This window comes from Sinocyclocheilus grahami, unplaced genomic scaffold, assembly GCF_001515645.1.
Source record: "Sinocyclocheilus grahami isolate Dianchi unplaced genomic scaffold, SAMN03320097.WGS_v1.1 scaffold399.1, whole genome shotgun sequence".
In the NCBI taxonomy this organism is placed as follows: Eukaryota; Metazoa; Chordata; class Actinopteri; order Cypriniformes; family Cyprinidae; genus Sinocyclocheilus; species Sinocyclocheilus grahami.
In genome coordinates, this window is record NW_015505578.1 from 315,017 (window position 1) to 332,265 (window position 17,249).

The 17,249-nt window shown below is 37.7% G+C and overlaps 1 protein-coding gene across 2 annotated transcripts in view; it reads left to right on the plus strand.

Moving 5' to 3' along the window:
• LOC107550481 (sodium-dependent neutral amino acid transporter SLC6A17) overlaps window positions 1-15,798 on the plus strand; it is a 28,322-nt gene extending 12,524 nt beyond the window's left edge. Inside the window, exons 3-13 of one of the 2 annotated variants that reach the window (XM_016231764.1) lie at window positions 1,992-2,149; window positions 4,080-4,206; window positions 9,391-9,572; window positions 10,253-10,363; window positions 10,695-10,936; window positions 11,116-11,308; window positions 12,143-12,335; window positions 12,447-12,606; window positions 12,827-12,989; window positions 13,895-14,286; window positions 14,317-15,798. In XM_016231764.1, coding sequence (XP_016087250.1) covers window positions 1,992-2,149; window positions 4,080-4,206; window positions 9,391-9,572; window positions 10,253-10,363; window positions 10,695-10,936; window positions 11,116-11,308; window positions 12,143-12,335; window positions 12,447-12,606; window positions 12,827-12,989; window positions 13,895-14,263 — 1,898 coding nt within the window. In that variant the 3' untranslated portion in view covers window positions 14,264-14,286; window positions 14,317-15,798. Of the gene's footprint in view, window positions 1-1,991; window positions 2,150-4,079; window positions 4,207-9,390; window positions 9,573-10,252; window positions 10,364-10,694; window positions 10,937-11,115; window positions 11,309-12,142; window positions 12,336-12,446; window positions 12,607-12,826; window positions 12,990-13,894 lie in introns of both variants that reach the window. The other variant, XM_016231763.1, reaches the window with a different exon arrangement.
• The last annotated feature ends 1,451 nt before the right edge of the window (window positions 15,799-17,249 follow it).

Consider the following 17,249-nt stretch of genomic DNA (forward strand, 5'->3'; position numbering starts at 1 on the left):
TATCTATGACAAAGGGTTCTAAAAATATGGCTTCTTATAAAAAAAGGGTTCTCATGGCTCAGTTTGCCCCGAGTTAGGGGTTAGTTGACCCGAGTCGAGTCAGTGGGTAAGATGCACCATCTGGGTCTAAAATGACCATCTGGCCAAATCTGATTCAAACCCATGTGAAATAAAAACAATTTAAAAACTAATTTAATAATTTCCTTTTACAAACAGTCTTTATTGTCCTTATTTATTTTCATAAAGTTAACTTTAACAACATAAAACCAACCAAATGAAGTTTACATTTCAGTATTTAATTGTTTGCATTTCTGAAACAATATGTTGAACACCAAAGTTGTAGCCTTCCTAAAAACAAACTAAACAGAGAGTTTGTTGGCCATTAGTGACTACAGGTGGAAAGATATATCTGATTATAATGTGATGAAAAGCATTTTCTGGTTTTTATCACAGAAAGATTTGGTGCACTTGTACACTGTCCCTATCAAATAAACTACAAATAATTTGTATATATGATAAACTAAACCAGTAATATCACATTAAAACACCAGTTTATAATTCAGAGATTTAACTACAGTGCCTTATGGTGAGGTGAGTTAAAATGCTGACTCAATTTACCCTACAACATTTGGCTCACTTTGCCCCATAGCTGCCATTTTGGAAAAAAAAGCTACTGTAGCTTACCAGTTCAGGCTCATATTTAGCTAAATGATTTGCATGGTTTTATATGTTGCTAAATCACTTATAGTTATCATAAATATTTTTAGACCTGGATAAATTTGCTCTGATGTAACAACCATTACATCTGGTATGCTAAAATTTTACTTTGACAAGCCAAAAACAGTTTTTAAAGTAAATGGGAGCCTTCGATTCCCCCCATGTGTTTCTCCTTTTCACAGTCTGGCAAAAATGATGGGTGGTTCCTAAATACATGGTCACATGACAGTAAAAGTGTATACAGTTGCCAAGATACAGGGGGGCGGGTAAACTTGCCCACTGGCTCAACTTACCCCACTCTCCCCTACTTCCATTGAAGAGGAGGCAGAAGCAGGCTCAGAGAGTGAGGGAGAGCCCACTCTTATCAATACATCTACAATAAAGTCTGAAATTATTACAGAGTGTGCTGTCTTCTTTTTAATTGCATATTTGTAACAACTGGATCATTTGTATTAACAAGCACCCACCCCCCTAGTGCCCCTTTTTTGGTTTGGGCCACTTTCTCTCAAAATGTCTGTGCATGGCCCTGGCGGAGACTGGCCTTGAAGAGAAGAAATCGTTGAATAAAGCCATTATTTTTGTTTTCTTTGTGCACAAAAAAGTATTCTCGTAGCTTCGTAACATTATGGTTGAACCACTAATGTCACATGGACTATTTTAACGATGTCCTTACTACCTTTCTGAGTCTTGAACGTGTCAGTTGTGTTGCTGGTCAGAAAGCTCTCAGATTTCATCAAACATATCTTAATTTGTGTTCTGACAGAGTTTTTATTTTGGGTGAACTGTCCCTTTAATGTCTTACAATATAATGGTCAATCTATGGCCTAAATGAAATCAAAACATAACAAAATATAAACTAGTGACCTTTATATGCATTCATTTTAGAGACTATAGTGTTGCTAAAAACATGTTTATACATTTTACCTTAGTTAAATTAATGTAAATATGAAATATGAAAATATGAGGAAAAATGTGTCCCAGTCATATAAAGTATTTTGATTTTCAATACAAAAGTTTAGATACGATTACTCATTTAAATTCCATCAGACTCTAGTGTACTGTTTAATTAGCAAGAAACAGATTTGAAGACACTTTACTCTTTGTATATGTATGAATAAGCAAAATGGCATTTTGAAAGAAAAACATTCTGAAAGAATAAAGTGTGTTTAGTGTGCAGTAGCTTGATTGATCTTGGGCTATTGGTTGGTCATTAAAGACACTGTTGTAAGGACATTACCCTCTGTGTTTACAAATGTCGCTGTCTCTCTTTACAGGTGCCTACCTTGTTCCATACTTCATCCTTCTCATCCTTATTGGCATCCCACTCTTCTTCTTGGAGCTGGCGGTTGGCCAGAGGATCCGTCGAGGGAGCATAGGAGTGTGGAATTATGTTTGTCCACGACTTGGTGGCATTGGAGTGTCCAGCCTGATGGTGAGTGAATGATGTTCTGGTGAAAGTAGTGGACTGAAACACAAGACACAAATGAGCAGTCACTCAAATGTATGTTCTTTTCTTGACTGAGATCATGTTGTTTCATTTGGTTTATGAGTAAATGAGGAAATCAGTTGTGTGTGAATATGGTTGCGTTTAAATTGGTTTTAATGACATTGACTTGTGAGTGTCTGGTGCAGGTCAGCTCAGATTGGGTGATTGATACAGTTTGAGATTCTAGTTTCTAAAGGGTCACAATACAATGAGAAGCCTGTAAGTTCCAGACAAATAACCAGTTTCAGTGTTCTGAAGGCTCTTGCAGAAGCATTTGTTTTTGATGAGTCACTAGCCTAAAAGTGCTAATTTACCAGCCATTCTGTGCCGACTCATCCATTACTACTCTGAGCTCTGATCAATTTAATATGAGCACAGTCACACAACCTAACAGATGGGTTTCGATCTGAAAATATCATTCTGTCTGAACATTTAATACATTTATTTTCAGCACCAGCTGCACCTGGACTTTCTGGTTTCCTCTCTTTGTATAAGCAGCTGTGCCTTGGAGATACTTTAGCAAGTCAGCAAGTATGTAAGGCCTTTTGGGAGGTGTTGGTTATATACCATAAGCCAAAGCACTGGGGTGGAAATCTGGTTATTGTGTAGATGCTGTTTAATCAGCAGTTTCTTGGGAATGGCTTTCTCATTAGTAACAGGATGAGCTGAATACATATTATATATACATATGCTGCATATATAAAATACAGTGGTGTTCAAAAGTCTGAGACCAGTTTTGCATTCTCTTATTACAAAGTACATTATCAGCATAGTCATTTAAATAATTTGATTATATTATTTAAAAATATTGTTTATATCATGTCCATGAAATAAAATAATTGTTTAATTGTATTTTTAATTCCTATTTAATTATATACAATTATTTATTAGAATATTAAATGTTCTGTTAATCAAGATTCATTTAATTGAAAATTAACATTTTGTGTATTTAGTATTTGATATGTAGTAGTCTGAATGAGTCTAGTGGATTCAATTGACTTCAGATTGGGAATCGACCTTACTTGTGTTAACCTTCTACACAAAGGCAATGAAAAAACATGCAAGGAAAGCCATTTTGAAACCATAGGCCTTTAAATAAAACAGCCCCACAGTTCAAATGACTGTGGAGAAACACTCATGGACTAAATGTGGCTGTTCTGCTGCAGCCGCTGCTATTAATACCCACGAAGCTACTGCAGAAAGAATATGCTTCAATTATTCACTAACTCAACGTGCTGTGGATCTGTGACTTCACAAAGAACCATTACTGCCCTGTTACAGACTGCAGGGAAAAATCAAGGGATAGATTTGCTGTTAACAGGCACGCGTTGCTAAACCCTGAACATACACGGTATTTCAGCACACAGAACACATTCACTTGTGTTCGAATTCAGTTTATGGACACTATAAATGAAGTAAGGCTATTGAGTTTTAGGAGTTAAAAGACTTGCGATCATATATCAGACTCCAGAAGCCAGACTTTTGTCAGCACAGTCTGGTGCACATCAGTGCTATACAACTGCCAGGAAGAGCTGAAATAGATGATGCAACAATACCAAACTAAACTGGCATGTAGGCATGTTGTGGTCATTATTTCTGTTTGTCCAATATAAGTATTTATTTCAAAGCCATACAAGAAACACAAGAAAACATTCCCAGAAGGTGCCAGACAGTTAGATTGGATTTTGCCACCTAGATTGCTATTTTCAGTGCACAGTATGACTCAGATGTTCAAGTAAATGGTTTAGAGTCAGGCAAAATAAGCCTTAGGCTAGATGAGACCTTTCCAGAGGACAGTTTTTGGTCAATATTACCCCTTAATTATTTTATAGTTGTTAACAATATCCTTTGTTTTTTTCTTTCTCTCATTCTACAGGTGTGTGGTTTTGTGGGTCTGTACTATAATGTGATTATCGGCTGGAGCATCTTCTACTTTTTTCAGTCATTTCAGTATCCTCTGCCCTGGAGCGACTGTCCCATCAGGAGGAATGGCAGCCAGGCCAGTGAGTGCTCTGCAGTTTCTCACATAATGACTAGAAAGATTAGTGGTTTTATTTGGTACAACACTTTGCCTAATGAAATAAAATATGGCACAGCAAGAAGCTTCCATCACAGTCAAAGCTGTAGAAATATGTAGTATCATCCATTATTTGTGAGCAAACATCATGAAAGGGTTTTGTTTTTCATGCCCAACAACAGACGACCTTGCAATCGTCTTAAAGTTGCAATCTGTAATGCATCACTATTTGTGGCTTTTATAGCACTGCAGTCATTCTTACATGGATAGTTCACCCAAAAATAAATTCTGTCATCATTTACTCACCTTCATGTCATCCCAAACTTATGGGTTTCTTTCTTATGTTAAACATTAAAGAAGATATTTGAAAAAAAGCTGGTAATCAAACGGTTGATGGTCCCCATTTCTTTCCATACTATTGAAGTCAATTGGGACCAATAATGGTTTGGTTCAACATTTTTCAAAATATCTTCTTTTGTGTTTGTTATGAACAGTGAGCTAGATCCCTACTCAAAGAGAAAATAAATCAGTTCATAACAATTAACAGGGATCCATCTAGGGAAGATCCCTGGGGTCCCCGCTCTCATTCTTAAATTGGTCAACCACAAAACACTTAAAGTGCAAAAAATAAATAAAGTTTATTAACAAAAGCAAAGGAACATCAAACTTCGGGAGGGGCAATTTACCAAAGTAAACTACAATAAACAAAACCACTAATAAACAAACTAACCTAGAAATCAGATAACAAATAAAATACAAATTCTTACCTCCCTGCAACATAAACAGGAGAAAACGAACGAAACAAACAGGCACCCACCTCCCTACCAAGCTCCACTTAACAAGGCCCAGGAAGTAAGCGACCCAACCATAACAGATATCAAACACAACTAAACGGTTACATAATTCAAGGATCGACAACAAGCCTAAATTAGCAGTCCTGTCGCCAACACACATCACACAGCAGGGCCCACAGTAGCCACCAAGAGAGCAGGGAGCCAACAATTCCTTCCACCGGATGGCTTAAATACTGCAGCAAACCTTCCGGTCTCCAACCAATTCAGTCCTCCTAATCAACTCCACCTGTAATCAATAAGAGCATAAGAGGGAGAGACAAAGAGAAACACAGGGAAAGACCTATACACGCGCCCACGAACAAGTGATATGCTGTTTCCCTAGCAACACACGAATCCATTCATAACACCTCCAAACCAAAAAGATGCAAACCACAAGTTTGTATCACTATCCAACAACACCTTGAACTTCAACACCATGAACTCTGGTTCTCAACATTAACCATCGGTTCACATACAATATTAGCCACACTTTTAGGTTTCCCTGTGATGTTCTTCCAAGTTTTGCAGTCAGCAATCAGATGACCAGGGTCTAAGCAATAAAAACAAACACTCTTATTCTCAGAGCTCTTCCCTGTTGAAAAAACCAGCATATGCTGGTTAGGTATGTTTTGACGCTGGGATGCTGGTTTAAACTGGCCCTTTGCTGGGTTATGCTGGTCCTTTGCCAGCACATGACCAGCATAAACCAGCAAAAGGACCAGTATAAACTAGCAAAGGACCAGTTTAAACCACCAAAGGACCAGCATAAACCAGCGAAAGGACCAGCATAAACCAGCGAAAGGACCAGCATAAACCAGCGAAAGGACCAGCATAAACCAGCGAAAGGACCAGCATAAACCAGCGAAAGGACCAGCATAAACCAGCAAAGGACCAGTTTAAACCAGCATCCCAGCGTCAAAACATACCTAACCAGCATATGCTGGTTTTTTCAACAGGGTTACCCGGTTCCTTCGCTGCTCTGTAAAGCATGCAACAGGTTTCATAGAATGTGAAAAAGGTGTCTCAGTATTCGAAAACACCGACATACCATAATTCTGACCAGTAGCAGAAGAAAAGGCAGTCTTATGAGTAAGCATATATTCATCTGCTAACACTGAAAGGGAACTCACTTTTTGCTCATTAAGGTAAGTTACCAAGTTATCTAACAAACCGTTCTTGAAGTCCTCCAACAAAAACAGTTCTTGCAGCTGATCAAACGTAGTTGTTTTAGATGCAGCACACCATTTTTCTAACAACATTTTTTTATCACGTGCAAAACCCACAAATGTTTGCTTCGTTGATTTGATGTAGCTACGAAACTTCTGTCTGTATGCTTCAGGAACAAGTTCATAAATCCTCAACACAGCCGCTTTTACCACTGTAAGGGAAACAGGTCAATTTAGCTCAAAGGGAATCATTTAAGATTTCACGTCATAATCAAGAGAGTCTTCGATGGGTAAAGCAGAACATACTTCTTGTGCCTTACCCACTAGACTGCACTGCAACATTAATGCCCACATATCTCTTGGCCAATTAAGCTTAGTTGCAATTCGCTCAAATGCAATAAAGTAAGCATCAAATTCTGACTCACGAAACGGTGGTACAAGTTTAATATGCTTACTAGGATCAAATGGAATTGCAGCAGCAGGCCGATGTATAACATTCTCTACAAGCTGATCAATTTGAGGCACACTTACATGCATAGAAGTTACAGCAGGTGAAACAGCGATTCGCGCATGCTCCCTTTCTTTGTCTTTTTCATCATGAAGCATTTCAAGTTCACACAAATGTAACATACGATTCTCATGCTCCTGTTGTTTAATCTGCAATTCTAACTCTTTTAATTTAAAAAGCAGCAAAGGGTCTGATTTAGATGAGGGAAAATCAATTGTTCCACCCATCTCTAATCCATCACTTTTTTCCTCTTCACCTTCTAAATCGTTTTCTACAGACAGTAACCCTTTTTCGACTTCAGCATACACTTCAGCTTTAATTACTTTCTTCGCTGCAGAACTTGATACAGAAATAACAAAACAACATAAGAAAGAAACTCATACAGGTTTAGAATGACGAGGTTGAGAAAAGGATGACAGAATTTTAATTTTTGTCTTGAACTATTCCTTTAAAGGGGTCATATGATGTTGCTAAAAAGAACATTATTTTGTGTATTTGGTGTAATGAAATGTGTTTATGCGGTTTAAGGTTCAAAATATTGTTTTCCACAAACTGTACATTATTGTTTCTCCTCTATGCCCCGCCTTTCTGAAACGTGTTGATTTTTACAAAGCTCATCGGTCTGAAAAGCAAGGTGTGCTCTGATTGGCCAGCTATCCAGTGCGTTGTGATTGGCCGAATACCTGAAGAGTGTGACGGAAATGTTACACCCTGTTACGGGGCTGACGAGACATGAGATGTGCGGATCCATCTGCAAGGCTTTATTGTGGAGAAGACAGAGACGTGGTCATGAAGCAGGCAGGGTCAAACAGAGGCAGACAGGTATATGGTGGGCAAGACACAAGAACAGTCCTAGGGCTAGCGTGGGTCGACGATGGGCAGACAGAGTCAGAAGGGGCAAGACTAAGAGAGAAATCCAGGAAACCAGGCGAAGATCAGAAACCGGGAAAACAGCTAGGCTAGGGCTAGGGATTCGTGACACACCCCTTACCATACTGTGATGGAGCGACGAGACTAAAACATTAAAAAAAACATTATAAACTAGGCATTTGTTGCATTGCGCCGCGTAAACATAAAACCATGTCTGCATTTGTGATCGGATCAGATCAGCCGGCATTGTAGTCTACTCTACCAGGATCAGGAAACGTCCTCCATAAAATGTGCTGCACACATCTGAATATTTGGGTTGAAGTGTTCTGGAACAGTGTTGTAAATACAACTTAACCACTGATTTCAATCAATCAATCAATCAATAATTTTATTTCGGTCCTCACAGACAACTTTTCACAAAATAAATTATTAATAATAATAAATATTTAATAATTTTAAATATAACATTTCTAGTCGTGTCCTCTTTTGGAAGGCCAAACAAAGTAGTTTCGCTTTCACAACGAAACACACAGCGTCACACATAGCGGGCTTGAGTGAGGAACGGCCGGTGGGCTTGAGTGACGACCCCGGGCTTAACAACACTACAGCGAGAATAAAAGTTACGCCTTGTTTCTTTGTGTGAACATTTGGGCGGCGTTATGCAAATATTCCCACATCGTGACGTAGATATGTGGGGGCGTGTTAGAACGAGCCTTTTTAGGTAGGTGTGGCTGACTCTTAACTTTTATAAAGAATATCTCTTTGGATTTGAGACTTTAGTCTTTGCAACTTTACAGATCTTCTTTATGCACCAAGAGCTTGTAACACTCCAAAGAGAAAGGACAAATTTTTATCGCATCATATGACCCCTTTAAAGTATATTCCACCCTATATACATCATGCACCTTGTCGCATTTCCTAAACCGCTCTTCATGAGCCTCATACTCAAGGTCATTTTGTGTGTTTTAGACTTCCCAGCATGCCTTGCGGCAGTGTCACCTGGTCAATAAGTGGAGAAAGAACTAGACCTGCAGTCAGTCTCACTCTCAACCTCACTAAGACTAGATACATGTAGACATGCAGCTTAAGTGGGCACATCACACTAGAAAAATTCAAATAAAACCCAAAACTATTATATTCTAGCATAAATTCAAACTCTATTTGTGGTCTTTATGTAGTACAAACTTTAAAGAATTGCTATATAGGCTCAATTGTATTAATTAAAACCATTAAATCTTTTAGTGCACAATGTTTCTTGGATACAGTTTTACTTATACCTTTTCAGGATACTCTATTTTGCTTTTAGAAGCAGTATTTGGAGATTTCCATAGCACTGGCAGTGTTCTCTGCTGAAAATATTGGCAGGTCACCAACATGTGTGTTGTGTTTTGGATGCTGGTTTTCCCACCAGGTTTGGATTTTCCAGGCCTTTGGAAAAATATCAGTATTCAAATTAATGACTATTTTTATTTGAACAATCCCGATTCTCAACCAGTACAGCAAGTTTCCCTTTACAAATCACTTTTATGAGTTGTTTTTTTTAACGTATAGTTAAAAGAGATGAGTGCTGCCCTGTATAATAGACAGCATTAGAAGAAAGAGAATTTCTTTCATACAGTATGTAAGCAAAATCAGAACTGAAATTAACTGGAATCAAATCGATTTAAAATGGGAGTCTTAATGAATCAGAATCAAATCCTAAGAAATACAATCTGATCTTTTCCACAAAGTCATCAAATAGTCAGTGGTATATTAATAGACATGGGTTTAATTTTGTCCCTCCGTCTGGTTAGTTGTGGAGCCTGAGTGTGAGAAGAGCTCAGCAACCACATACTTCTGGTACCGCGAGACCCTGAACATTACCAGCACAATCTCAGACAGCGGAGGTCTGAACTGGAGGATGACTCTGTCGCTGCTGGGTGCCTGGATAATTGTCTGCCTGGCTGTAATAAAGGGCATTCAGTCTTCTGGGAAGGTGAGATAATGAAATGAGAATCAGCTTAGTTGAGAAACGCATCAATTTTTGGATAGCTTGAAGGCACAATCTGCAGATGCCACATTATCAAGCTCTTCTGAACAATTACACCATCACGATGTGCAATTATGATTATTTTCTCAGAGCCGAACGTTTGTTTTCTCCTTGATGCGAATTCAAGGTGTGATGGTGCAGTTTTAACAAACACACATTTTACAGAGAAATACCTGTTTACCAGCATCGCAGTGTCTAAACAACAAGGACACAGATAGCTCTCTATAAATCAAAATTTCGGTTAATCTCATCAAGCCAGAGCTTCACCAACTGTTCAGATCATGTAACTAGAAAAACACCTCTGTAAGGCCAGTTCTTAGGTTTACATTTAATTTTTTTAGTTAATTAGTTAATCAATAATAATTTGATATTTGTTTATTTTTGGCAACAAAGACGTAACATCAGGGTTGAAACCAACCAAAAAATAGAGAAAAGAAAACATTTTCAACTCAAGATTTATAGTTATGAACAAAAAAGTATTTATAATGTGCTAAATTTAGGTCCTGTTGTAATAAATAATAGCAAAATCATTAATGCACAGTTGTTGTTTTCAAAGTCATCTTAAAAATCATTGTAAAACACTTGAACAAAAACACATTTACAGTTGTTTCACCATGTTTTTGCAGGTGATGTACTTCAGCTCTCTATTTCCATACGTGGTGCTCTTTTGCTTCCTGGTGAGAGGGCTGTTTCTTAAAGGAGCAGTTGACGGCATTGCTCACATGTTCACACCAAAGGTAAGGAGCGTGTACACGTGCGCTGATTTTAAACACACAAGTGATATTTTGGAAATCCGGATTAAGGTTTTTTTTTTTTACTTTAAGATAGAAGAGTCAGCAATGTAAAAAGTAAATTTCTGCAGCTAAAAATTGCGCCTTGTCAGGTGGTTGGACTCCCTCTTGTGGTGTAAGTGGGATACTTAATCAAATTCACATTAAAAAGGATGCTTCTATTACCTTAACCAAACATTATAAACAACTGAAGGCCTTCAGCTATGTTGGCACTGTTCATTTATAATTTTAAATCAAATACTGTAAATGTAATTTTTAAAAATGCATTTCATTTTAGCTGGAGATCATGTTGGAGCCGCAGGTGTGGCGTGAAGCTGCCACTCAAGTCTTCTTTGCTCTTGGTCTGGGTTTCGGTGGAGTTATCGCTTTTTCCAGCTACAATAAGAGAGACAACAACTGCCATTTTGATGCCGTGCTGGTCTCCGTTATCAACTTCGTGACCTCTATACTGGCCACACTCGTGGTGTTTGCTGTGCTGGGTTTCAAAGCCAACATCATGAATGAGAAATGTGTGGTGGAGTACGTATGACCTCCTAATATGTCTGTGTACTTCTCTCATAAAGGGATCATTTTTGTGATTGGATTAAGTTACACTTTCCGTTGTAAAAAAATATCTGTGTTTAATTCTTTCAATCTAAATGGGGAAGCTGGATTTTGAGGTCATGCAGCAACCTCATGTCTGTGTTGTTCTCTTTTAGGAATGCTGAGAAGATTCTGGGTTACTTGAACTCAAATGTGCTGAGTCAGGATCTCATCCCCCCTCACGTGAACTTCTCCCACCTCACCTCGTCAGACTATGCCGAGATGTACGGCGTAATAAAGATTGTGAAAGAGGACAGTTTTGCGCAGCTGGGGCTGGAGCCGTGTCTGCTGGAGGATGAGCTCAATAAGGCAGGTGTTCAGCCCATGAGCTGTCTGCTTTCATTCACAGGTTTCAGCGAAGCCATTCAGCATGGATAAAACTTACATTTAGACTTAGGATTTATTTATTTGCCAAGCTCAATAGACAAAAATGTCTATTGTAATCATTTATTTTACTGAATCATACTACTATGGAATGAATTGTGAGCTATTTATGAACTTTAGGGCAATTTTGCACACTTAATTTGTATTTTATTACAGCTTTAGGGTCCATGTACCCAGTTTCAGCTAAGTTTTGGCAAAAGAAAACGTGACATTCATTAATCAGTCCATTTTGGGGGGTATTGTGTACAGTTCTGATTTAAATTAAAAAGGAAAAAGGAATGGAAGCAAGAGTACACTGACCTTTTAGTATAGCTTTTTTATTTCTAGTTTTTTTCATTTTGTCCGTTCAGTTTAGTTTTTTTTTCATCTTTACTCTGACTTAGTTGTAGTATTTCATCATTTCACTTTATTATTTTTAGCTGTAATATTTTTGTGTTTAGTGTGTTAAATGGTACTGCGGTTACATTTCTCAGGGCTGTGTGGTGGTAGCCTATCTTGTGGTATTTTCATTTCTGAAAGTATTCAATATGTAGGCATACAATTTAAAATCTTTGCAATGTATTCTGTCAAAAACTAAAACTAAAATTAGATTTTAAAATGATTTTTTTTTCGTAGTTTTATTCATTTTAGTTTAATTTGTTTTTTATACATTATGTTTTATATTTGTATTTCATGTAAGAAAAATGTTTTAATTTAATTTAATTTGATTTATTTTTTATTTTTTAAACGATAATAACACTGCTTTTTTTCTCTCATCAGGCTGTTCAAGGCACCGGTCTGGCTTTTATTGCCTTCACTGAGGCCATGACCCATTTCCCCGCTTCTCCCGTCTGGTCTGTCATGTTTTTCTTCATGTTGATAAACCTGGGACTGGGCAGCATGATTGGCACCATGACTGGCATCACCACACCCATTCTGGATACTTTCAAAATTCGGAAAGAGGTCCTCACAGGTGAGAGCTCCTTGTTTCTTCTTATTTTTCCAATGTATATTATAATTGTGGTGATGCTGGGCCACTTTAAGGTGGCACTGAGTAACCTGTATAATCTTGTATTTCCTGCAGTGGGCTGCTGTATTGTGGCTTTTTTGTGCGGCTTGCTGTTTGTCCAGCGTTCAGGGAACTACTTTGTTGCCATGTTTGATGACTATTCTGCTGGTCTGCCCCTCACCCTTGTGGTGATCCTTGAGAATGTATCTGTAGCCTGGATCTATGGCACCAAGAGGTGGGCAAATTCACTTACTATGCTTGTGAAGTCATTTATTCCTCTCGAAGCATTTTGCTTCAAGAGCTACTTAAAATAGGACTGTATCTCTGAAATCAGATCTCCTCCTTGTCTGTTCTTGCTAACACCAAATATAGTCTCCGTGCAGTTCAGTTTATTTTTGCCTTGTGTCTGATATTGATCAGCGCTGTAATTCTGCATGCTTTGCGGCGTTCATCAGGTTCATGCAAGATCTGGAAGACATGCTGGGTTTCAGACCGTACACTGTTTACTTCTACCTGTGGAAGTATGTGTCTCCAGTGTGTCTGCTCATACTGATTTCTGCCAGTGTGGTAGAGATGGCCATCAGCCCTCCGGGATACAATGCATGGGTGCAAGACCTGGTTAGTTACACACTAGTCTGTCTAGTCCTTTTCTCTCTCCCATCCTATTCCTGTTCCCAAAGTACACTCTGCTCAGCCATGAAATACATATGGATGTCCATTGTTTGATATTATTATTTATATTTAGTTGGCTATTTTATTTGACTAAATTTTATATAGTTTGACATGTTTTTTTATTTTTGGGGTAGTTCATATTAAAACCCGTAGTGGGTCAATTCCCCCCCTTTATTATCTATATATGCAATTACATCTAGGCAATGTCCGAATTGATACACTACTTTACAAAGGTTTGGTTGGTAAGATTTTTAAATGGTTTTGAAAGAAGTTTCTTGCACTCACCAAGGCTACATTTATTTGATCAAGATACAGTAATATTGTGAGATACTATTACAATTTAAAATAACAGTTTTCTGACAAATGTCATTTATTCCTGACAATTCTGAAGCATTACTCCAGTCTTCAGTGTCACATTATCCTTCAGAAATCATTCTAATATGCCGATTTGGTGCTAAATTATTATTATTATTTTTTATAATTATCAATGTTGAGAACAGTTGTGCTGCTTTATATTTTTGTAGAAACTGATACATTTTTTTACAGGATTCCTTGAAAGTTCAAAAGAACAGCATTTATTTAAAATATAAATCTTTTGTAATATTATATATTATATTATAAATGCTGTTACTGTCACTTATGATCAATTAAATGCATCTTCAAATAAAATTATTCATTTTATTTTTTAAATCTTACTGACCTCAAACTTTTGAATGGTAGAGCATGTATTTTAAGGAAGAAGTTAGACATACATTTTTGACTTGAGATTTTGCTGACATTTAAATAAGAAAATATTATTCAAGGACTGTAATATTTCACTTTGTGAATTCTATCTCCTTCTCTATAATCAGGCAATGGAGAGGTTTCAGAGTTATCCTCCTTGGGCACTAGCCATGTGTTTTGCTCTGATCATTGTGGCCATGCTTCCTCTTCCATTGGTCTTTATTGCACGTCACTTCAACTGGATCTCAGATGGCTCCAACAAGCTGTCCGTCTCTTACCGCAAGAGCCTGACAAAGGAGGCTTCCACCCTGGAAGATGAGACGAGGTTCATCCTCGGGAAGAACCCCAGCGAAGCCCCTTCTCCCATGCCCAGCCACAGGGCCTATCTGGGCCCCGGCAGCACCTCTCCTGTGGAGCTCATCACCAACTCTACCTCCATCAGCGGCTATGGCAGCGGTTACCAGACCAACCCCGCCCCTCCCAAATCCCAATCATGATCCTCCAACCCACCAACCAGAGACTGAGACGGAAAGAGAAAGAAGATGCTGAACAGATGAGAAGGTCCTAGTGTTGGTCACACCTTAACCCAAGCCATCCAAAGGAGCAGGATGACAAGAAAACAGACAGAAAGACACAGATATCCTTCCTAGACAGGTTCCCCTGGGCCCAATTATTCATACAGACTACAGATGTTGGTCTGAAGGTGAAAGAGAGCCTGAAGCTTTCAGATCAAAATGTAAGGTGGCTTATTTGGTGAGTTGGTAAGTTATTTTTTGCATACATGTAAATATGTAAACTCTAAGAAGGTTCAAACATTCAAGCTTCAGGTTTGGTCTCTGTGACTTGTTCAGAGTCATAGGGATGGTGAGAGCTGAGGTGATAGTTGTCGCTCAGGTTAAGGTGTTACCAATGCTGCTGAAATCTAGACATCTTACAAAATGCGCAAGATACGAAATGCCATGCAAGAAATTTAATTTAAACTCATCTTTAGAGCTCATAAAGGGACACGACTCAGAGGGGCTCTGAGAAACTAAAGCTTTCACTTCTTATAATGAGCCCTCTAGTGGATATTATGTAAGTGTCATTGATACAGACCACCTGAGAGTAGAGTGAATTGATAGCTTGATTTCTGTTACTTTGCACATCAACATCTGTCATGTCCACATCTCAGCACAAGAGGGCGACATATGTATTCATACACAACGCACATATGTATGTAGTCTCCGTGCAGTATCAAATATATACAGTATAAGTGTCAGGTTCAGGCTGTTTTTGCAGCTGGATTTAAGTTTCATTTTTGGAAAGTTTTACTTAGATGTTTTTATTTTTTATAATCAAAACAAATGTTACTGCCTGATGAGAGGTGATTTCCACACAGCACAAGAAACAACATTTTCAGGATGCAATAAGGGGTGCTGTTTGAGCCAAGTAAACTCCACCAAGCACAATAACTAGAATTTAATAAATTACACATGAATTAAATGGGAACAAATAATATTTCATTTCCATTTCAACTATTTTAGGCCTATATAATTATTTAAAGTGAAATTTATGTTGAAGATGGTAAGCTCCAAATAGGGAATGATACTTGTAAATTTCAAGCCACAAAACATGTAAATGGTAATGTGGTGTTTGCCTATTATTTACAAATGCCAATGTCAGATTATTTACTGTAGTGCACAGAGAAGCATTTGGCCCTTGTTCAACACTGCCTGTTTTCAAACTTGCTGTTCTGGGGCCATATTACAGACACATTCTCGTCTGGGTCACTAAACAGATTGAAGTGTTTGGATTTTTTGTAATACAGCTGATCTCTGAAATTGGTGTAAAATATATTATGAGGTCATTTGTGTAGATCTGATATTTTAAGACTTTTTTGGAGGAGGGAGAAACATTTCAGCAACTTTCAAAATGCCACACAAATGACCTCTTAATTACAAACTCTGCAAAGATTATTATTTAATTAATAAATCGTTATATATAAACAACACACACTATCAATCAAAAGTTTGTGGTTAGCAATGTTTTTTAAGAAGTGAATTATTTTATTTAACAAGTATGCATTAAATATAATAGATCTAAAGTGACAGTAAATACATTAAAATAGATTGTAAAATGTAATATTTTACAGTATTACTGTAATACAGCATTGGTAAGCATTGGAGACTTTCAAAGATATAAAAAAAAAAATTCTGACCCCAAACGTTTGAACGATAGTTCGTTTGATATTTTTTTGAATCTTCTTTCTATTTTTCTCTCTAAAAAATGTATTACTCAAAAAATAGGCCATGAAATATATATATATATATATATATATATATATATGTTTTAAAAAGATTGCTGTAAGTCAACCTGATGTGGAAAAGCAGTTGAGTGTCTTTATAAGGTAACACATATTGAGCTGGAAGAAGAGGACCCGTTTTCTTGACGAACCAAAGTATAGTAATGTAGTAAAGTAATGTGTAGTCCCTTTATATGTAGTGTGGAGTGAATACTGTGAAGACTGCCTAATGTGATTGAGAACTGCTGCCCTTAAAAGCTCACTGCCTAATAATCTGTAAGCCTAAACATACTCTCTGTTTTAGTTTGGTTTATGTGTTCATAACAGATACACTGGTTCTAATGAATGGGGTTCATTTTCAGTATTTATTCCAGTAAGAATAGATTCAGGAAGCTGAAGAGGGCTGGAGAGCTGAGGGGAAAGTGTGAAGGCGAGTGGGACAGGAGTTATGGGTCTTATTGAAACCCTGATGAGTACAACGGCAAAGCTTTTGATCATCCAGCTGCTTGTAGCTTTCGAGTCTGTCATAAAGGCTGCTGAGGTAAAAATAGACATGGACTAGGCTGGTTACCCAGGGGAACTAGTGTCAGAAACAGCGCGGCTGCATGTTAATGAGTCCTCCTTGTGTGTGTGTGTGTGTGTGTGTGTGTGTGTGTGTTTGTGTGTTGAGGAGGGGTTTCAAGATGTTCCTGTAAGGCCCTTGTTGTATCCCTAGCAACCACTGCATTTCACAACAACGGGAAAATCATTTAAAGGGACAGCTCACCTAAAAATGGTTCTTTCACTCTGTCATCATTTACTCAGTCGCCTCATGTTGCTCCAAACCCATGTGACTCCCTTGCTTCCAAGGAGCATAAAATATGAATTTATTTAATAATATATTGGTTGCTTTTTTCTAACCAATGGGACTGGGACTGTCAAGCTTTAAAAAAAGACAAGAAACATAAAAATACTCCATATATCTTCTCTAGCCATATTATAGCTTTGTGAAAGAAATTTAGGTAATTATTCACTGACAATTTTTGCCTCCATTGTAGTGCGTCATTCAAATGTGTTGTTTTGGATTTTGACAGCTCCAGTCCCCGTTCACTTTCATTGTTCATTTGGATTTTTCCATACATTCTTTGAAACATCTTTTGTGTTTCACATTCGAAAACAGTCACATGGGTTTGAAACAAAATGAGTGAGTCAATAATGATTAA